This window comes from Bombina bombina, chromosome 5 (assembly GCF_027579735.1).
Source record: "Bombina bombina isolate aBomBom1 chromosome 5, aBomBom1.pri, whole genome shotgun sequence".
NCBI lineage: Eukaryota > Metazoa > Chordata > Amphibia > Anura > Bombinatoridae > Bombina > Bombina bombina.
The window spans coordinates 871,462,072-871,485,277 of NC_069503.1; the positions used below are offsets into that span (position 1 = coordinate 871,462,072).

General features: G+C 36.9%; 1 protein-coding gene across 7 annotated transcripts in view; it reads right to left on the reverse strand.

Moving 5' to 3' along the window:
• NOL4 (nucleolar protein 4) overlaps positions 1–22,552 on the reverse strand; it is a 665,641-nt gene extending 643,089 nt beyond the window's left edge. For all 7 annotated transcript variants that reach the window (XM_053715015.1, XM_053715014.1, XM_053715011.1 and 4 more), the window contains exon 1: positions 22,298–22,552. In XM_053715015.1, coding sequence (XP_053570990.1) covers positions 22,298–22,552 — 255 coding nt within the window. The remainder of the gene's footprint in view (positions 1–22,297) is intronic.
• Positions 22,553–23,206: the final 654 nt, after the last annotated feature.

Consider the following 23,206-nt stretch of genomic DNA (forward strand, 5'->3'; position numbering starts at 1 on the left):
CAAAATGATCTTTTAAGGGCTATTGTAATTTATTTTTTGTTAGGGTTCATGGGTTTTTATTTTGTTTTATGGGACATGTATAATGGTGAATTTTTGTATTTTGGATACTGTAGTTTATTATTTTATTGTAACTTAGTTTTTTTTAGAGGGTAGGGTTAGGTGTTAGGTAGAGTAGGGATAGATTGCACTTGGGATTGTGTCGGTTTAGGTTTAATTTTAATTGTTTAAAACATAGATTTTTATTGTAACTTAGGGGGTTTAGTTTAGAGAGTGGTTAGGTGTTAGGTTAGTTTTATGTTTGAGGTATGTAGCGTTATAGGGGTTAATAGTTTAGTACTTGCGGTGGGTATTTGGCAGTAGGAAGGTTAATAGTTTAGTACATGCGGTGGGTATGTGGCAGTATAGGGGTTAATAGTTTAGTACTTGTGGTGGGTATGTGGAAGTATAGGTGTTAATAGTTTAGTACTTGTGGTGGGTATGTGGCAGTATATGGATTAATAGTTTAGTACTTGTGGTGGGTATGTGGAAGTATAGGGGTTAATAGTTTAGTACTTGTGGTGGGTATGTGGCAGTATATGGATTAATAGTTTAGTACTTGTGGTGGGTATGTGGCGGTTTAGATATTTATTAGTGTAGTGTTAGTTTGCGATTGTGGGTACTTCAGTTTAGGAGTATTAGGATTAGCGGTTAGGCACTGCAATTATATTTCAAAGGATCTTTTAACTATACTTCGCCAATATGGGTGGTGATGCTGGGTGTTATCCATAGCCAGCATCGCCGACCAATGGCATGTATAGTAAACGCCTCTCTCAGTTACTCAAAATAACAGGCACCTTAGTGGAGTGGGACTGGTCTTGTCCTGACTAACAGACACAGCAATGCAGTGAGAGGCAGGGCAAATAATAATGGTAGTGACTGGGGGGAGGGGCAGGCAAAGGCAACTGGTCCCGGACCAAATACCCTATATGCCCTATGCTTAGTCCGAATCTGGTAGCTACCAATCAGCAGTTAGCTCTAGGTAGACCAATGCTGCTCCTGAGAGTTATTTAGAATTTAAAGGGACTCTCAATCAAAATTAAACTTTCTTTATTCATATAGAGCATGCTATTTTAAACATCTTTCAAATTTACTTCTATTAACTAAATGTGCACAGTCTTTTTATATTTAAACTTTTTGAGTCACCAGCTCCTACTGAGCATGTGCAAGAATAAGTGTGTATGCATTTGTGAATGGCTGATGGCTGTCACATGGTACATGTATGCATTTGTGATTGGCTGATGGCTGTCACATGGTACAGGGGGAGTGGAAAGACACAACTTTTAAAATTGTCAGAAAGAAAATCTACTACTCATTTGAAGTTCAGACTAAGTGCTATTGCATTGTCTTGTTATCTTGCATTTGTTGATTATACAAATCTACTGTGTTGACTGGTCCTTTAAGTGAGTTTCAGAAAGAAAGGGGTGTGATTTAAAGGGATATGAAACCCAAACAATGTCTTTTGTGATTCAGACAGAGAAAACCATTTTTTTAAAATGTTCCCAGTTGTTTCTATTTACAAATCTGCTTCGTTCCCAAGATATTCTGTGTTGAAGAGATACCCAGGTGGGCAACTGGAGACTACATGGCAGGAAATAGTGCTGCCATCTAGTGTTCTTGTAAATGAATAACATTCTTGCAAAACAGCTGCCATATAGTGCTCCAGAAATGGGCCGGCTCCTAAGCATATGTCCCTGCTTTTCAACAAAAGATACCAAGGGAACAAAGAAAAAGGTAATAGTAGTAAATTAGAAACTTGTTTAAAGTTGCATGCTCTATCTGACTCATGAAAGAAAAATGTTGGGTTTCATATCCCTTTAAAGACAAAAGGTTTTATACAGCTGATAGGAGCTGCATGGCAGTAATATCTGATGTGCTGCAGAGAGAGGTAAGTGTGTCATTATTATCTAATTTAATCTACCTGTAATTTGCAGTAAGAATTTACTGTCTGTGTACTGAATTCCTCTTGTCTCACATGCATGTGACCTATTACAAAGTATTTTAAAATGAGAGGTAAAACCTATTCTGCTTTGAACAAAATAATTGACAAAATATAAACATGCTCAAAGAAAATTAAAAAATGTAATAACTGATATTATTGTCCAGTGAAATCTGATTCCATAAATCAGCCCCACAGAAAGTAGAGACAGGCTTCTTGACGTGTCAGATAGGAGTTTAACTGCCATTTGTGTCAGAACTAGTCATGGCAACAACCTAGATACCTGCATGAATTGTTGTGCCGTTTGCCAGGAACATATAGACTAGTGTGTAAGCCATTAAACTTTCATGGTAGAGAATAAGCATACAATATTAGGAGACTATTCAATTTACTCCTATTATAAAATGTAATTATTTTTCTTAGTAATGTTTTGTTAAAAAAAAAAAAAAAAAAAACACTTCCTAAGCAGGCAATCTGGTATTAGTGTCTCATATCCTTGGCTCACCAGATGTCTTTAGCTAGCTCCCAGTAATGCACAGCTGCTCTGGGGCTGATTTTGCAAACATAAGGCTAGATAACAAGTAGCACGCTATCAGGGTTTTTCCCTCACACGCTGCACTCAAAGTAAACTTTTAACACTGGCGTTTAGCACACGTATTACAAGTTGAAAGTAAAAAGTTAGAGCAAGAGCGTAATCCGATGCACACGCGGACTTCGGATATTGTGACCATTTTAGTTTTTTTTCTAATGTGCGCTTCATTGAAGTCTACGGGGAGAAAAAGTTAACACTTATCGATCTTGCGTTACCCGACACTGTGTTAGACCAACTGCGCTAAACTCGAAGTGAGTTATTAATATTTCCCATTCCAATGTTCTTCACATAGAAGAAAATGTTCTTTTTGTTTTAATATAAAAATATTAAAATTTAATAAATATTCATTTTCATGTTTAAAGGCATTTGTCTAGGAAAGGTTCCAAAGCGTGTTTTTGTGTGTGTGTATGTGAGTGTATATATATATATATATATATATATATATATATATATACGTACTTAGTATAGTAAGGAGATTCTGTTAGTATTGTATTTTGTCCAAGCCAAGTGTCAGCTAACATAAAAGTATATGTCCTATATTGTGTAGTTAGTGATATGATGTAGCAGAAAGTGCTCAGTTGTATCGATTGCATTGAGATGTTTCGGTATCTATTTTAATTTGCTATTCTTTTACAGTTGGTCACATGACGCTGCGTCTGGTTCCCATGGCAATGGCCGGACCTGCGCAGTGGTGAGGCTGAGACGCCGTAGGAGTTCCGGTTGCGGTATGGTTGTTGTGGTGCTGGGATATAAACTTAAGGTATGTCTAACATATGTTTTTAAGTCTGAAGACGGGGATAACATCCCCGAAACTTCACTTATTTTGCTGTTGAAATAAATGGTTATATGAAGACCCAGTAAGTGCTTTACTTTGGAATATATATATTTATATATATTTTGTTAATTCAAAGATGTAATTCATCTATGTACATTTACATTTTTACTGGAATGCCCCTTTAAGTAAGAGATTTGGCTAAATTGTACTATTATTATTTATGTGCTTATTTTGGGGTGTATTGGAGTGGACGGATCTATGCAAACCATACATGGGGATGGCTCTGCTGGAAAGTGTCCCTGGAAATTGTTTTCACATGTTGGCAATTACTAGACCCTACTAGTTGACAACTTCTGATGATCTGTTTTAAACAATAAATGCTGGTCACATTTGTTAGTTCTAAATCAGGGACGGCCACATGAAGCCCTCTGCACTAGTTTGTGTGAAAGGGAAACTAAGAATCTGTTCCATAGTTTTTGTGGAAAATAGAAATGTCTGGTGATTGGCAAACAAAGTGGTCACAACTCTAAAGAGAAACAGATAGAGCGTATCAGAGTACCCTGCAACTTTACCAAGTCAGGGTCTGTGCCGTACCCTGCAACTTTACCAAGTCAGGGTCTGTGCCGTACCCTGCAACTTTACTAAGTCAGGGTCTGTGCCGTACCCTGCAACTTTACCAAGTCAGGGTCTGTGCCGTACCCTGCAACTTTACTAAGTCAGGGTCTGTGCCGTACCCTGCAACTTTACTAAGTCAGGGTCTGTGCCGTACCCTGCAACTTTACTAAGTCAGGGTCTGTGCCGTATCCTGCAACTTTACTAAGTCAGGGTCTGTGCCGTACCCTGCAACTTTACTAAGTCAGGGTCTGTGCCGTACCCTGCAACTTTACTAAGTCAGGGTCTGTGCCACTGCATATTTTTAGGAAATATATTATTATTTGTGTGTAGCCATACATTTTTGTGGCCCCATCTGTTAGGAAGTTGACCATCACTATTCTAAATTAATGCTAACATTAAACATTACATTTCCCATTTTAATGTAAAATCGGATTTTAAGGAAGAATGTGTAAATACATTTCAATGTAATATTCTAAAGGTTATGAATATGGAGTTTGTGGAGACATGTTACATAGATGGATAAGAAGAAAGATTACTATTCAGCAACCTCCTCACATGGCCTTGTATGTTAAGGTGAAAGGGACAGTCCCTTTCACCTTAACATACAAGGCCCTTTATTACCCATTCCCCAGTTTTGCACAGAAAACACGGTTATATTAATATACTATTTACCTCTGTGATTACCTTGTATCTAAGCATCTTCTGACGGCCCCCTGATAACATAACTTTTTATTTATTATCTATTGACTTGCATTTAAGCCAATTAGTGCTGTGTTGTGCACAACCCACGGGCGTGAGCACAATGTTATCTATATGGCTCACATGAACTATCACTCCCCTGTTGTGAAAAGCAAATAAAAAAGCATGTGATAAGAGGCTCTCTGTGCTGACTTAGAAACAGACAGAAATTTAGAGGTTTAAATGTTATAAAGTATACTAATATAACAATGTTGGTTGTGCAAAGTTGGGGAATGGGTAGTAAGGCACCTCACCAAGGTTAGCCCCCATATTCAAAATTTTAACAAATGATCATTCCATTTGTTAGATCTTTGTTAGATCAACTGTTTTTTTTTTGTTAGATCTACTCTAAAATATGAAATATTAACAATCTTTTTCAGGGGGGGCTAACCCGCAGCCAGCCCCCCTCAACAAAAATGTTGACAAAATGTCATTGATTATGATAGCTCCACGTTAGATCAGGTTTGATCAGCCAAAAGTTTTGTTAGATCTAGTCTAATTACTGACATATTGCATTTTTAATAAGGGGGCTAGCCCCCCTCAACTGAAATCTGGACCAAATGTTCTTGATTTTGATAGATATATGTTGGATCAGGTTAGATCATCTGTTTTCTACGTTAGATCTATCACGCAAGAGGCAGTATTCACAATCCTAGTTTGTGTGTGGGGGAGGGGTGATCACTGGGCTAGCCCCCCTCAACTGAAATCCGGACCAAATTTTATTGATTTTGATAGATATACGTTAGATCAGCTTAGCTCAACAATTTCTTTCATTAGATCTATCACGCAAGCCGACGGTATTCACAATCCTATTTTGTGTGTGGGGGAGGGGTGATCACTGGGCTAGCCCCCCCTCAACTGAAATCCGGACCAAATTTTATTGAATTTGATAGATACACGTTAGATCAACTGTTTTTTTTTCCGTTAGATCTATCACGCAAGCGGCAGTATTAACAATCCTATTTTGTGTGCGGGGGAGGGGTGGTCCCCAGGTTAGCCCCCCTCAACTGAAATCTGGACCAAATTTTATTGATTTTGATAGATATACATTAGATCAGGTTAGATCAACTATTTTTTTCCCTTAGATCTATCACGCAAGCGGCGGTATTTACAATCCTATTTTGTGTGTGGGGGAGGGGTGATTACTGGGCTAGGCCCCCCTCAACAGAAATCTGGACCAAATTTTATTGATTTCGATAGATATAAGTTAGATCAACTATTTTTTTTGTTAGATCAATTAAGCAAGCCGCGGTATTCACAATCCTAGTTTGTGTGCGGGGGGAGGATTAAATTTTATTGATTTTGATAGATATAAGTTAGATCAGGTTAGATCAACTGTTTTTTTCGTTAGATCTATCACGCAAGAGGTGGTATTCGGTAGCATGCAGGAGTGAATGTCCATGCACAGTCCATTTGGCCTGTGAGGGACGTTATTATAACCCTGCCCCAAAGCTCTGCACAAGACCAAGAGACATCCAGAAGTGACAAACTACGCCCCCCCCACATACCACCAGGGTGTAGGAATCAGGGAATGGAAGATTATTCTTCACTTTATGGGATTATTTTATAGTATACATTTGTCCTATAATAGAATAAATACATTCTTTAGTATTGTGGTCTATAAAATTACAAGTAATGCATCTCCTATTATCACATTTAATGTTGCTGATTTTATTATAATAAGTATTAACTTTCATATCTCTTACATCTTGATGTAAGAAATATGGAAGTTAATACTTTATGAGATTAGCCCTCCTTCATCTCCATGGATCACACTGGTGAACCTTCCCCAGGTATGGAACAAAGCGGCAGTATTAACAATCCTATTTTGTGTGCGGGGGAGGGGTGATCCCCAGGTTAGCCCCCCTCAACTGAAATCTGGACCAAATTTTTATGGGATTATTTTATAGTATACATTTGTCCTATAACAGAAGAAATACATTCTTTAGTATTGTGGTCTATAAAATTACAAGTATTGCATCTCCTATTATCACATTTAATGTTGCTGATTTTATTATAATAAGTATTAAAGGGACAGTATACTGAAAAATAGTTTTTCACTTAGTGTGTTTACAATTGCTTTTTTTACCAACTGCAGAGAAAAAAAATGTATGAAAAATAGCTTTTTATGTTTTTTTGTGTATATTAAAGCTCTGATTTTGTGTTTTGAAGCAACAACCTAATACAATGGGTTGAGCTTGTAGGTATAATCAGATCTCATTACTGTATCGCATTGTGTACATATACCTGCTTCTTTATCTTATATCTGTCCATAAAACAATCACCAATACTTGGAGAGAACAATGGAAAATCAACATTTTATTACCTTATCTCTGCTATATCCCACTGGGAGTATAATTTCTTCTGCTGGCTGTGTTTACAAAGCTTATCTATAGCTGGGACCTGCGGCCACAAACTTTCAGAATAGGTGGGGATACCACATGCTAAATCAACAATTTCAAATGCCAATATAAGGGTAAAGGAGCTACTTGTAAACAATTTAATACACTCCAGCAGGTAAAGTGGATCATTGGGAACAAATTAAAGGGGAGAAAAATTTTGAGTAAACTGTCCCTTTAACTTTCATATCTCTTACATCTTGATGTAAGAAATATGGAAGTTAATACTTTATGAGATTAGCCCTCCTTCATCTCCATGGATCACACTGGTGAACCTTCCCCAGGTATGGAACAAAGAAGAAGACTTGTTGAAGATGCTATGCAACACAGCATGATGGGAGGTTTTGTGCTGGCTTAGAATAATTGGAATTATAGTCCACAACTAAGTTATAAGTGATATTTGAAACTTAAATAATAATCAGTGTATAACATCTTCTTTGATTGCATAATAATTATCCCTCCAGCCAGAACAGTTATCAAATAAACACTTCCTGTTAGAATTAAGCATCTGTGTGACCACTACAGTAACTAAATGTTAAGGTAGGTATTGGTTTACTGTGCATATGATATTTATATGCAAGGAAGAAATTAACTTCTTTTCTTTTATTTGTTTATGAGCGTGGATATGCATATAAATGTGTGCATGTTTGTATGACCTTAAATAAATAATTTATTTATAAAAATATGTGCATAGAATTGGGTGTTATGTTCATGAAGGGTGACTTATTTTCACAACAGCAAAAGTGCTTGGTACTTGCAATAACAGCCCTAAAAATGTCCAGGTTACCATTAGTAGTCTTTTTTTTTTATTTTTTGTGATTGAATTGTCATAAGGCAGCTTATTTATTCGCAGACATGGCTTAGTAATCCTTTTAGTGCTAGCTGTGTGTCCAATGCATTGCAAAGTCTCTGACCGTCAAACAGTTAAATAGAACATGATATGCAACAATGATAGAATGCACAAACATCTCAGTTCATCTCGGTGTTAATAGCATGCCTACTAACATTCGCTGCTGGTAATGCTCAACAAAGCAGGGGTGGGGTTATGTGACATCACGAAATGCAGCTTGACCCCATCTAAGTGACTCCCAACCTCTCTGGTGTTGGCTGAGACATGACCACCCTAGCCCTGGGGTCCACCTGATGGAAAACAGAAGGAAACCCAATACCTTTATCCACCATTTTTTTTAAATTAAAGACTAGAGGCTAGATTACATGGCACGCACAGGGCTTCTACGCCAGTTCTTGCGAAACACAGCAGTCACGGTGTATTTCTTTTACTACGCGCAAATTTGTAAAAAGATGTGCATGTAGGGAAAGAAATACGCTCATAACTGCTGCGCAGCGCAAGACGTTTGTGAAGTTGGCACTACATGTTTGTAAAAACTGAATACAAATATACCATTTGTGCTATGTTTGTGCTGATTTGTGCTGCAAAAACTAACGTTTGGTTTAGGAGATATTGCACATTATTTTTTAATGAAACTCCGCCCCATGTTATTAAATTTGCACCCCATGTTATTAAACAAATATACCATTTGTTTGTGCTGCATTTTTGTGCTGATGTGTTCTGCAAAAACTAACGTTTGTGCCGGTTTGGTTTAGAAGATATTGCTCACTATTTTTTATGAAACCCCGCCCACTTTACGCCTCATGTTATTAAATTTTAAAAACAAATATACCATTTGTTTGTGCTGCACTTGTGCAGATTTTTGTTGCAAAAACGACCGTTTGTGCAAGTTTGGTTGAGGAGATATTTCTCATTAAATTTGATGAAACCACACCCACCTTGCGCCCCATGTTATGACATTTTAAAAACAAATATACTCTTTGTTTGTGCTACATTTGTGATGATATGTGCCACAAAAATGAACGATTGTGCCGGTTTGGTTTCGGAGCTATTGCACATTATATTTGCTGAAACTCCGCCCATTTTGCACCCCATGTTATTAAATTTTAAAAACAAATATTCCATTTGTTTGTGCTGCATTTGTGCTGATTTGTACTGCAAAAACAAACTGTGCCAGTTTGGTTTCTGAAATAATAAACATTCAAGATTTTTAGATGATGTAATCTCAAGCACCGCCCACTTTGCACCCCATGTAATTAAATTTTAAAAACAAATATACCATTTGTTTGTTCTGCACTTGTGCTGATTTTTGTTGCAAAAACGACCGTTTGTGCCGGTTTGGATGAGGATTTTATGAAACCACGCCCACTTTGCGCCCCATGTTATGAAATTTTAAAAACAAATATACTCTTTGTTTGTGCTACGTTTGTGATGATTTGTGCCACAAAAATTAACATTTGTGCCGGTTTGGTTTCAGAGCTATTGCGCATTATATTTGCTGAAACTCTGCCCACTTTGCACCCCATGTTATTAAATTTTAAAAACAAATATTCCATTTGTTTGTGCTGTGTTTGTGCTGATTTGTGCTGCAAAAACAAACGTTTGTGCCAGTTTGGTTTCTGAGATAATGGACATTCAAGATTTTTAGATGATGTAATCTCAAGCACCGCCCACTTTGCACCCATGTTATTAAATTTAAATAACAAACATACCATTAGTTTGTGCTGATTTGTACAACAAAAATAAACATTTGTGTCAATTTCGTTTCGAAGATACTGCATATTATATGTTATCAATCCCCACTGACTTTACACTTTATGTTATTAAATGTTACATATAATTATATTCATTTGGTCCCTGTTTGTGCCGAATTGGTGGATATTGCACATAATATTTTAGTTATCTGTGTGGTTTTGCCTACTGAGGTATTACACATATGTTAGGACATGTATCCTCAGTCTGCATCCAGTAATTAATTGTAAATAAAAATACTCTATTGTTCTGGATAGAGACAATTTGTGGATGTTTTTTAGGGGAAATATAGAAAACCAGTGATTAACACTGCACCAGAAAGTTTAATGTAAGGGGATTAACATTGCACCCGAGAGGTTAATGTGGCACTAACAGGGCCAGATTTCTAATGAGGCAGAGTAGGCCGCCGGTAACAGAAAACAAGGAGGATGCGCTCTGTATAGTGCCCTGGGCACTAAGGTATTAACATGGTAACATACTGGTTTATACGGCATACATGGGGTTATTGAAGCGTAGTGGATGTGAAGGAGACCAAACCATAGCTTAAGTAATATAACTGTAAAGTGAATAAGTAGAAACTCACTACTTAATTGAAAATGTAAGCCCTCCGCACAAACAAATTGTATATTTGTTTTTAAAATGTAATAACACAAGGTGCAAATTGGGGGGGTTTCCTAAACTATATGCGCAATATCTCCTAAACAAAACCAGAACAAACATTTGCTTTTGCGGCACAAACGCAGCACAAACTAATGGTATAATAATTTTTAAAATGTAATAACATGGGGTGCAACGGGGTGGGTTTCATCAAAAATAATGCGCAATATCTCCTCAACCAAACTGGCACAAACGTTCGTTTTTGCAGCACAAATCAGCAAAAAAGCAGCACAAACGAAGTGTATATTAAAAAAAAAATAATAATAACATGGGGTGCAAAGTGGGCGGTGTTTCATTAAAAAATAATGCACGATATCTCCTTAACAAAACCGGCACAAACGTTAGTTTTTGCAGCACAAATCAGCACAAACGTAGTACAAAGAAATGGTATATTTGTTTTTAAAATGTAATATCATGGGGTGCAAAGTGGGAGGGTTTCATAAAAAATAATGCGCAATATCTCCTAAACAAAACCAGCACAAACGTTAGTTTTTGCAGCACAAATCAGCACAAACGCAGCACAAACAAATGGTATATTTGTTTTTAAAATTTAATATCATGGGGCGCAAAGTGGGCGGGGTTTCATAAAAAATAATGCGCAATATCTCCAAAACCAAATCGGAACAAACGTTAGTTTTTGCAGAACACATCAGCACAAAAATGCAGCACAAACAAATGGTATATTTGTTTTTAAAATTTAATAAATTGGGGTGCAAAGTGGGCGGAGTTTCAGCAAATGTAATGTACAATATCTCCGAAACCAAACGGGCAGAAACATTTGTTTTTGCAACACAAATCAGCAGAAACGCAGCACAAACAAATTATATTTTTGTTTTTAAAACAAGTGGGCTGAGTTTCAGCAAATATAATGCGCTATATTTTCTAAACTAAACCGGCACAAATGTTTGTCTTTCCAGAACAAATCATCACAAACGCAGCACAAACAAATGGTATATTTTTTTTAAAAATGTAATAACATGGGGTGCAAAGTTGGCGGAGTTTCATAAAAAATAATGTGCAATATCTCCTAAACCAAACCAAACGTTAGTTTTTGCAGCACAAATCAGCACAAACATAGCACAAATGGTATATTTGTATTCAGTTCTTACAAACATGGGGTGCCAACTTCACAAACGTCTTACGCAGTTACGAGCGTATTTCTTTTACTACATGCGCATTTTTTCAATAGGATTACATCGAAAAAATGTGCGCGTAGTAAAAGAAATACACCGTAACTGCTGTGCTGCGCAAGAACTGGTGTAGAAGCCCTGAACGTTCAATGTAATCTAGCCTCTAGTCTTTAATTTAAAAAAAAATGCTGGATAATGGTCTTGGGTTTCCTTCTGTTTTCCATCAGGTGGACCCCAGGGCTAGGGTGGTCATGCCTCAGCCAACACCAGAGAGGTTGGGAGTCACTTATATGGGGTCAAGCTGCATTTTGTGATGTCACATAACCCCACCCCTGCTTTGTTGAGCATTACCAGCAGCGAATGTTAGTAGGCATGCTATTAACACCGAGATGAACTGAGATGTTTGTGCATTCTATCACTGTTGCATATCATGTTCTATTTAACTGTTTGACGGTCAGAGACTTTGCAATGCATTGGACACACAGCTAGCACTAAAAGGATTACTAAGCCATGTCTGTGAATAAATGAGCTGCCTTATGACAATTCAATCACAAAAAATAAAAAAAAGACTACTAATGGTAACCTTGAAATTTTTAGGGCTGTTATTGCAAGTACCAAGCACTTTTGCTGTTATGCACTTGTGAAAATAAGTCACCCTTCATGAACATAACACCCAATTCTATGCACATATTTTTATAAATAAATTATTTATTTAAGGTCATACAAACATGCACACATTTATATGCATATCCACGCTCATAAACAAATAAAACAAAAGAAGTTAATTTCTTCCTTGCATATAAATATCCTATGCACAGTAAACCAATACCCATCTTAACATTTAGTTACTGTAGTGGTCACACAGATGCTTAATTCTAACAGGAAGTGTTTATTTGATAACTGTTCTGGCTGGAGTGAAAATTATTATCCAATCAAAGAAGATGTTATACACTGATTATTATTTAAGTATCAAATATCACTTATAACTAGGGTGGCCATATTGCCACTTTAAAAAGGGACACATATGAAAAATACTTACTGTATGTCAGGACTGTTTTCGGGCTGTTTAAATAAATGTTTTGTATAAGAACCCTGACATATGTATTTTTCATATGTGTCCCTTTTTAAAGCGGCAATATGGTCACCCTACTTATAATAATTCCCATTATTCTAAGCCAGCACAAAACCTCCCATCATGCTGGCTGTGCATCATAAGAAATGTGTTACATAGCATCTTCAGCAAATCTTCTTCTTTGTTCCATACCTGGGGAAGGTTCACCAGTGGGATCCTTGGAGATGAAGGAGGGCTAATCTCATAAAGTATTAACTTCCATATTTCTTACATCAAGATGTAAGAGATATGAAAGTTAATACTTATTATAATAAAATCAGCAATATTAAATGTGATAATAGGAGATGCATTACTTGTAATTTTATAGACCACAATACTAAAGAATGTATTTCTTCTGTTACAGGACAAATGTATACTATAAAATAATCCCATAAAGTGAAGAATAATCTTCCATTCCCTGCTTCCTACACCATGGTGGTATGTGGGGGGGGGGGCGTAGTTTGTCACTGCTGGATGTCTCTTGGTCTTGAGCAGAGCTTTGGGGCAGGGTTATAATAACGTCCCTCACAGGCCAAATGGACACAGTGCGTGCAAAAGCACTGACTGGTCTGTGCATGGACATGCGCTCCTGCATGCTACCGAATACCACCTCTTGCGTGATAGATCTAACGAAAACAAACAGTTGATCTAACCTGATGTAACGTATATTTATCAAATTCAATAAAATTTGGTCCAGATTTTAGTTGAGGGGGGCTAACCTAGGGACCACCCCTCCCCACACACAAATAGGATTGTGAATACCGCCGCTTACGTGATAGATCTAACGGAAAAAAAACAGTTGATCTAACCTGATCTAACGTATATCTATCAAAATCAATAAAATTTGGTCTAGATTTCAGTTGAGGGGGGGCTAGCCCAGTGATCACCCTCCCCCGCACACAAAATAGGATTGTGAATACAGCCGCTTGTGTGATAGATCTAACGAAAAAAAACAGTTGATCTAACCTGATCGAACGTATATCTATCAAAATCAATACAATTTGGTCCAGATTTCAGTTGAGGGGGGCTAACCCGGGGATCACCCCTCCCCCGCACACAAACTAGGATTGTGAATACTGCCGCTTGCGTGATGGATCTAACGGAAAAAAAAACAGTTGATCTAACCTGATCTAACGTATATCTATCAAAATCAATCAAATTTGGTCCAGATTTCAGTTGAGGGGGGCTAATCCGGGGATCACCCCTCCCCCGCACACTACCTAGGATTGTGAATACCGCCGCTTGCGTGATAGATCTAACGAAAAGAAACAGTTGATCTAACCTGAGCTAACGTATATCTATCAAAATCAATCAAATTTGGTCCATATTTCAGTTGAGGGGGGGCTGGCTACGGGTTAGCCCCCCCTGAAAAAGATTGTTAATATTTCATATTTTAGAGTAGAACTAACGAAAAAAACAGTTGATCTAACCTGATCTAACAAAGATCTAACAAATGGAATAATCATTTGTTAAAATTTTGAATATGGGGGGCTAACCCTGGTGAGGTTAGTAAGGCATTATCTATCTTTTAAACAATAACAATTTTTGTGTTGACTGTCCCTTTAAGACTTGATGGTATTCTTAAAGGGAAGGGACAGTAAAGTCTAAATTAAAAGTTCATGAATCAGACAGAGCAGTTTACCTCTATTATCTAATTTGCTCTGTTCTCTTGGTATCCTTTGTTGAAAATCTGCTGATTGGTTGCTGCACATATATGCCTGTGTCATTGGCTCACCTGATGTGTTGAGCTAGATCCCAGCAGTGCACTCTTGCTTCTTCAACAAAGGATACCAAGATAATAAAGCAGACTGGATAATAGAAGTATATATATATAGGGACACTCAGGTCAAATTAAATTTTCATGATTCAGATACAGCATGCAATTTTAAACAACTTTCCAATTTACTTCCATTAAAAAAAATGTGCACAGTCTTTTATATTTACACTTTTTGAGTCACCAGCTCCTACTGAGCATGTGCAAGAAATCACACACTACACGTATATGCATTTGTTATTGGCTGATTGCTATCACATGGTACAGGGGGAGTGGAAATGTACATAACTTTGCAATTTTTTATAAAAAAAATCTACTACTCACTTGAAATTCAGAGTAAATGCTATTGTATTGTCTTGTTATCTTGCATTTGTTGATTATGCAAATCTACTGTGTTTTACTGGTCCTTTAAAATACTTTTTTCTATTACTGGCTTGTGATTATACAGATACCGCAATAATACACAGATGTACTAGCACCTTATCACCGAGCAGTAACAATGTGCAAATGATCTGGCAATGGGAAACACTAACACATTCACTGTACCTGTACAACTGAACAAAGAATAACACTGCCCAGCTTATCTAGCGCACTTCCCTACAGATACAACCATTATTAAAGGGACAGTAAACACCAGAATTGTTGCTGTTTAAAAAGGTAGAAAATCCCTTTATTACCCACTCCCCAGTTTTGCATAACCAACACAGATATCATAATATACTTTTTACCTCTGTGATTACCTTGTATCTATGCCTCTGCAAACTGCCCCCTTATTTCAGTTCTTTTGACAGACTTGCATTTTTAGCCATTCAGTGCCGACTCCTGGGAGCTTCACGTGCCTGAGCTCAGTTATCTATGTGAAACACATGAACTAACGCCCTCTAGTGGTGAAAAACTGTCAAACTATAACTATATACAGTATCTATATGAATATATATATATATATATATGTATTGTATATATATTTACATATAGATAATTATATTTAAAAATATATCAAATAACATAAAATTTTAAAATAAAAACTCTAAGTGAAGAACAAAAGAATTTCAAGTATTTCTGATAATAAAAACATATTCACTTATTTCAATAATAAACTTATATTTTATATATATATACAGGTATACCTCGCTCATACATCGGGTTAGGGACCGGAGCCCCGCTGTAAAGTGAAAACCGCCTTAAAGGGACAGTATACACTCATTTTCATATAACTGCATGTAATAGACACTACTATAAAGAATAATATGCACAGATACTGATATAAAAATCCAGTATAAAACTGTTTAAAAACTTACTTAGAAGCTGTCAGTTTGGCTCTGTTGAAAAGGTAGCTGGAAAGCCCACTGCAAGTGACAAATAAGACACTCCCCCCCTCCCCCTTCTTTTGCATATGAAAAGACCCTTTACACAAACAGGAGCAAGCTGGAGTAGGTAGTCGAGCGTATTCACATAAAACTTTGGGGCTTGGTTAGGAGTCTGAAAATCAGAGCAATGTTATTTAAAAATAAGCAAAACTATACATTAATTTTAAAAAAAAAACTTTATGGGCTATATAAATAGATTATCTACAAAACATTTATGCAAAGAAAAAATGAGTGTATAATGTCCCTTTAAAGTGAAACAAGGCAGTTTTAGCTTTCTTTTCACTTGCCAGTGTGTCTAAAAACTTAAACATGTTTGAACTAACATAAATTAGGGGTGCAATAGTGCTACGTTTAATTTAACACTAGCACAGCACAGTATTCAATAAATACTGTACCTGTAACATATTGTCAATTACTGTAGTAAAATTTGCCAGACTATGACACTGAGACACAGATTGCACTGTAAAGCAGTAAGAGAAGTGAACTGCGCATAACAAAATGGTGCCAGTCACTTTTCTCGCAATCTCACGATAATTACAGCACTATTTCAAAATCCTTGGAGGTTGAACTTCAGCTCCACAAAGCACTGTATTAGCGAAGCGCTGTAAAGTGAGGTATACCTGTATGTATATATATATATATATATATATATATATATATATATATATATATATATATATATATATATACATATACAACAAATAGGAGCGCACTCGCCGGGTCTTAATTAAATATGTTTAATCAAAGTGACATTTCGGGGTTGTTAGCCCCGTCCTCAGACCATTGGTAATGGTCTGAGGACGGGGCTAACAACCCCGAAACGTCACTTTGATTAAACATATTTAATTAAGACCCGGCGAGTGCGCTCCTATTTGTTGTGTATATGCTTATCTTTGAATGCACCCGGGCAGTTTAACTTTTTGAAAGTGTGTGCAGTGCCCTATGGACTTTGATTATATATATATATATATATATATATATATATATGTTTTCCATGTGATTTATTATACTTTTTGTCTAGCCCTAACACTTTACTTCAGTTCTTAAGTCATGCTAACTTTTGTTAGCGCTGTTATGTGTATGCGCTCAAGTTCAACTAAAAACTATTATCTTGTAACATCCGAGATGTTTACCATGGCTGCTATATCTATTAAAAGAATAGGGCATGCTAAACAGAAGTCCACCATGGTAAACATTCTCTGGCAATTGAGTTTTACCATGGACTTGTAATACCAGATTGGGGGCTAATCTTACTGTGGTCCAGCGATACTGATAGCACACCCTGCAATATCGCTCCACTTGTAATCTAGGCCTAAATGTATGCAACATAATATAATCAACATTGAAAGAACAAAATAAGTTTGACACTTTTGTAAATGAAATACATCTCTCCACATCCAAACTCTTCTACGTCTAGCAATAGTTGCAGTTTGTAGCTTTCTTATCTACCCTAAACCAAAGCAAATACTGTTTCATGAAATGCCATTTTTAAAAGGTTTTCAGGTAATATGTCATGTGACCAGTAATATAATTCAGATTGCAGTTTATGATGTTATATGAGATACCACTAACAAAGCTAAATGTCCAGGGAAAGGTCTGCAACTCCCAACAGCTTACAACTTTTTTTAATATCTCAATATTAATCTAAAAACCAAAAAAGTAAAACATCCGATCTTACAGAAGACCTTATTATCAGTTTGTAAAAACACACATTTGTATATTAAATAATAAGCAAAAGACTTTGGTTTGAATATTCTCAATGAAAAATAGGACTTCTTTCAATTCTCTTGATTGCATTATGGATATTTATGGCAAGGAATTCCTAGAAGGCTCTTTCAAATATGCAAAATAAGACTAAACATATTGCAATGCAATACAGTACAGTATTCTTTAGCACTAGCTGAGGGTGCAGAGCAGTCAAGGTACTTAAAAAGTGACTGTAAAGTTTCCAATTCGTATAATCAGATCAGGAATGGAAACAATATTTTAGAGAGAGTTTCATTCATCCATTCTAATGAAGATACACTATAACTTACTTTTTTAATATAGCAATGAAATTCTAATACCCTGCGCTCGGCTGCCAACTTCAAAAGTAATCTTTTTCTAATCTAACTGTTTGAACTGTTCTCGAATCGGTGCTCTAGCTACAAATAAAAACTGTGTGTGTGCCGTATGGCTAGAGCACCGATTGAAGAACAGTTCAAACCGTTAGCTCCCAAAAAAAGACTTTTGAAGTGGGCGGCCAGAGTACAGGGTATTAGAATGTCATTGCTATATTAAAAAGTTACAGTGTATCTTCATTAGAATAGGTGAATTAAAGTCCATCTAAAATATTGTTTCAATTTCGGATCTGATTATATGAATTTGACACTCAAGCTATTTCAAGCAACCTTTCACATTTGAAGCAAGTCGGACAAATAGTAGATTTTGATACAAAAAAAATAAATAAAATAAAAATTTCCAAAAGGAATAATGATAAACTTTTGTTATTCCTACAGAAAGATGCAACAAGAGGATTTTCTTGAAACCTTGTATGGAGGTAAACTTACAGGGACAGTAAACCATATTTTCCCCAAGTATGTTAAAGGTCATAGTTTTTTGCCAACAAACATTTCTAGTGTAACTCCAAAATGGATTTTAGCATCTCACTGCATGTGTGTTTACTGTGCCCCGAGTAACCACTCACTTTGAGCTATTTTTGTATGCCTGTTGTCAATGTCTTGCCTTATATGTTTAGCTACGTAGCTCCCAGCAGTGCATTGTGGCTCCTCAGCCTGCGTAGTTTTGCACTTCAGCAAAGGATGCCCAGATAACAAAGCAAATTCAATAAGAGAAAACATTGGAACGTTTACTTTACTGTCTCTTTAATAAAGGGATAAATGTCAGCTGTATTTAAAATGTAATGTTTTAAAGCAGCGGTCGCCAACCAGTGGTCCATGGACCACTGGTGGTCGACGAGATGTTGGTGTTCCTTGACACCATCAAGCAGGAATTAATCTCCTCTGATGGTGTCACCCTGGTCACGCCACAACTCCCTACAGTGCCTTGCTGGACATCAGTGAAAACTGACGGAGGAGTTAAAGGAACACTAAACACCTGATGCAGATTCTGCAAACTAACTTCTGCTGTCAGTCCATAAATCTACTACAAATGTAGTAATAAAGGATTTTTAGGCAGTCTGTGCAGCTTACCCCTATTGTATTCAAGAAGAGTGTTGTTAAACAGAATGGTGATACTGAGCTCAGTGCTGCTATGTGTGCTGCCATGTTGTAACGCACGTTGCTCACAGGCACAGCAGTCACGTGATGCACATGGCAGATAATGTTATTAAGTTTAGAGAAAGAGTACCAGAATGATCTCTCACAGTGGTGCTAAGTGAGTGCTGTAATTAGCTGTATAAACATTTTTCATATGTGCCTCATATTTATATAAATAAATATTCCGTTTGTGCATGCATTGTATTCAGTTCAAAGAACTGAAAACTTTTTCTAAGTTAGAAGAAATACGTCTGACTCTGCACTATTGGGTGCCCGGCTAGAGGAACTGTTGTTTTAGCTAATAGCAAGCTGAAGCTACACGGAGGGGAAAGGAAGGAGCTGAAGATACACGGAGGGGGGAGTGGCATGCTCCATGGGAAGAAGGGAGCTGAATAACACTGCAAATACATTTACTAGAAGATTTATGCACAGTAGAACTGGAAATTAGACTTTATAACATGTTTTGAATCAGTAGATGGGGACGTGTTTGTTATATTCTGTAAAAGCTTGCAGTCTCTAATGCGTCCATAGAATTGGATGATTACTTTACTCTTGTGCACAAAATAATAAACAATCAAATAAAATACAGGACACGAGAATCTGACTTGCAGGGGGTTTCTGCAATATTTAGCTTAGTTTTAAAGTTTTTAATTGGTATAATAGAACGTTAACGGGACAGTATACACTCATTTTCATATAACTGAATGTAACAGACACTACTATAAATAATTAAATGCACAGATACTGATATAAAAATCCAGTATAAAACTGTTTAAAAAATTACTTAGAAGCTCTCAGTTTACCTCTGTTGAAAAGGTAGCTGGAAAGCCCACTGCAAATGGGAAATAAGACACTCCCCCCTCCCCCTTCTTTTGCATATGAAAAGACCCTTTACACAAACAGGAGCAAGCTGGAGAAGGTAGCTGACGGTATTCACATAAAACTTTGGGGCTTGGTTAGGAGTCTGAAAATCAGAGCAATGTTATTAAAAAAATAAGCAAAACTATACATTTTTTTTTTAAAAAAACTTTATGGGCTATATAAATAGATCTTCTACAAAATATTTATGCAAAGAAAAAATGAGTGTAAAAAGGCCCTTTAAACTTTACAGAAAAAATAAATAAAAAATATATATAATATTTCAATAGGAATATGCTAAATTAATTTAATGCAAGACTAGGGTGGATCTTAACCAATACATTTGGGACCATTTATAAAGGTAACATCAAAGCTGAATATCAAGGGTAGAGGGTGGGATATGATATGCATTTCACCTTCTACAACCTGGTTGTGTCTTTATTTTTCAGATTTCCCCTCCTCCCTTTTACAGGTTTTCTTGATCAGGTTAGAGCACTATGTGCGTAAATGGGCTTCTGTGCATATTCAAGGCTCTTTCACCATTGAGATTTGGTGGTGCTACATGAATGAATCCAGAACCCCCTAGATGTACCACTGTGCAGGACTCGGTGACATAAGCTTACTATAAGGTTGCACTAGGCTCACAGCAGATTGCATACATTTTATATTGGTGTCCTGGGTTACAGGGAAAGACTTGTCCCCTTAAGTGAATGCATAAAAGTAAATTCTCCCAAAAGACTAATTACTGATAGTAGACATATTGTAATAGCAACCTCAGGGCTGATATTTATCAAGTCTCTATAGCTATAAGTATCTGATTTTTTTTATTATTTCTTCTACCACTCAAGCAATGCATATAAGCTTCATTGACTGAAAATACAATTACGCATGTAAATAGGGCTGATAAACAAATAAAATATCTATAGCGCCCTACACATATTCTTTCCATGTTGATTCTCTTTGTAAATTATTAACACAGGTCTTAACAATATTTTTAGTCATCAATCAAAATATCAAAACTTTGATATATGAACACTATAAATAAAAATGTAGACTATACTTATCCACATTACATTTATTTTATGACATTTTTAACTTGATTACTCTCAGAGGAAGTTGCTAAAATGAATTGTCAGTAAACAATGTCTGGTTATTTTTACAGTGAAAAAAAAAACATATTAATTCTGTTGTTAATGATAAGAAATAAAAGTCAGCTGAGCAGTTTAATGATGAAACCTACTTGAGACCCACAGCTGTCATCTTCTCACATAATGTAACTGTGCAGCTTTATCCATCAGAAAGCAACAACTTATCTCTCCCGATGCAGCATGTCAGCCTGTCTGGCTATGCAGACTCAGTTCTGCCCGAGTGGTAATGCTTTAACGCCATCCCAGCACCAATTGTTCTCAGAAACCCATCCTCAAGCCTAAAGACTAATGGTTAACCTTTTGGCTGCCATACGATGCTGGCAAGCATTACGTAGCAAAAGCTAAATCCTTTTTTGGAAGGGCCATATTTACATCTCTAGAGCCCCTAGGCACATATCACTCAGAATTAGGAAGCCTTTTGCCCTACTTGTACTTTGTAAAAGAGCCACAATCATGTGCAGTCCCCTTATAACAAGGGGCCATAAGCTATTTAATGCAGCCAAGCTTGAAGCTCACTGAATATAAAGTAATGAGCAGTGAACTGCAAAGTTGCATCAGCTGACCAGTGAGACAGGTAGTCAGTTGAAAAATATGCCCTAGGCAACTGCCTACTTTGCTTATAGCAAATCTGGTCCTATATCCTCTCCATCCATGCTTTCCCTTCACAATCACAAAACGCAGAACTGCATAAGTACCATTAGAAATATTTGTGACAGGGTATGCTGAGCTTGATCCACTGTGACAATGAAATGCTTTAATCCCCAGGAAAACCCCAGTTAAAAGGGGTTAGCGCCACTAGTGGCTCTATTCCAGTGAAGAGACACTGTGCTCTATTGATCAAGACAGGGTAATATACGATACATCAAATAATCCTTAGTTGTCTGGGAGAGACAAATAAAAAGTATAAGGGGGTTGGAGAAGTGAAGAGACAGGACAGTGCAGTCAGCATACAGATGCATCCCACAACACTGCCCATTATGCCATGATATAATATGATATGTTGTCACAAAACGTGCTATAATTACTGTATCATCTTAACTATTATTAGTTATACCTGGCAATCAATTGCAATATACTGTAATAGCATACTGGGCAATAACACAGGACAATTTCGGTACACCATGAAAACAAAGAAAAGGACAAGAGAGAGGTTCAGTCTCCAATTGTTAAGCAGCACACAGAATTACCTGAACTTGTATGTCAGGAAATGCCACACTAAAATCAGGGGGAAATAGCAATTGCACATCTTTGACACCCATTCCCCTGTGATCTAGGAGACAAATTAGCATATGCACTAACCGTGGTTTTAACAGGAACGTAGAGTACTTGCTTCTCTCCAGGGTTGACCTCATCTGTATTTCCAAGCTGGAATCCTTTAGACTTGACCCAAAATTTAAATTTGGCATTGTCCGTGGAGCTAGACTCTGAGCCGTTGAGGAGCTGAACAATACGGTCATATTTCTTACGGGTCACTGTTTTGGTTTTTCCTGAGTCCCCATAAGTCCTGAGGCACCAATCCTGGAACTGACGATACATATCCCGATCGCTATCCATCTTCTTATTGAGATACTAAAACTGTCTGTCTCGGATTTCCCAATCACACTTTGCACCTGTTCACTTCGTGCTCATCAAAAATTAATCCACAATTAGCAAGATAAAGGTCCCGCAGCGATATGGTCCCAATTTTTATGGGGTAAGGGGGAGGGTAACTGCAGGAAATAATCGATATGATTACTTTTCCTTCTCAAATATTAATATTTTAGTTTACCCATTTGCTGGCTGGGTGGATGAGGGTGTGTGGGGGGAGGGAGTCTCAGATGTTTTTGTTGTCCTTCTACGTGCTCCGTCTCCTTATGCTGATTAGACTGGGCTATCCCAATGGCTTCAGTAGCATTTACCCCCAGAGGGTTTGAAATTCACATTTGGCAATGCAATACCTTTGTTTAGCAGCATTTCTTGAAATACAAAAAAAAAAAAAATCAAGTTATAATAAATATGCTTGCATGATATACAATTCTTCAATGTGCCTTGTGAATAAAAGTCATTCTGGTTTTATTTCAAACAGTGCAGGTGTATAATATTAATAAAAAAAACCACAGCAGCTCTTGTATGCTTCGTCCAAATGCTTTATGTCCTGTGAAGCTAAGCCTCTCCCTAAGCCAAGCCTCTGTGCAGGATGAAGGACAAATTGGTCTTTTGGCTGATACT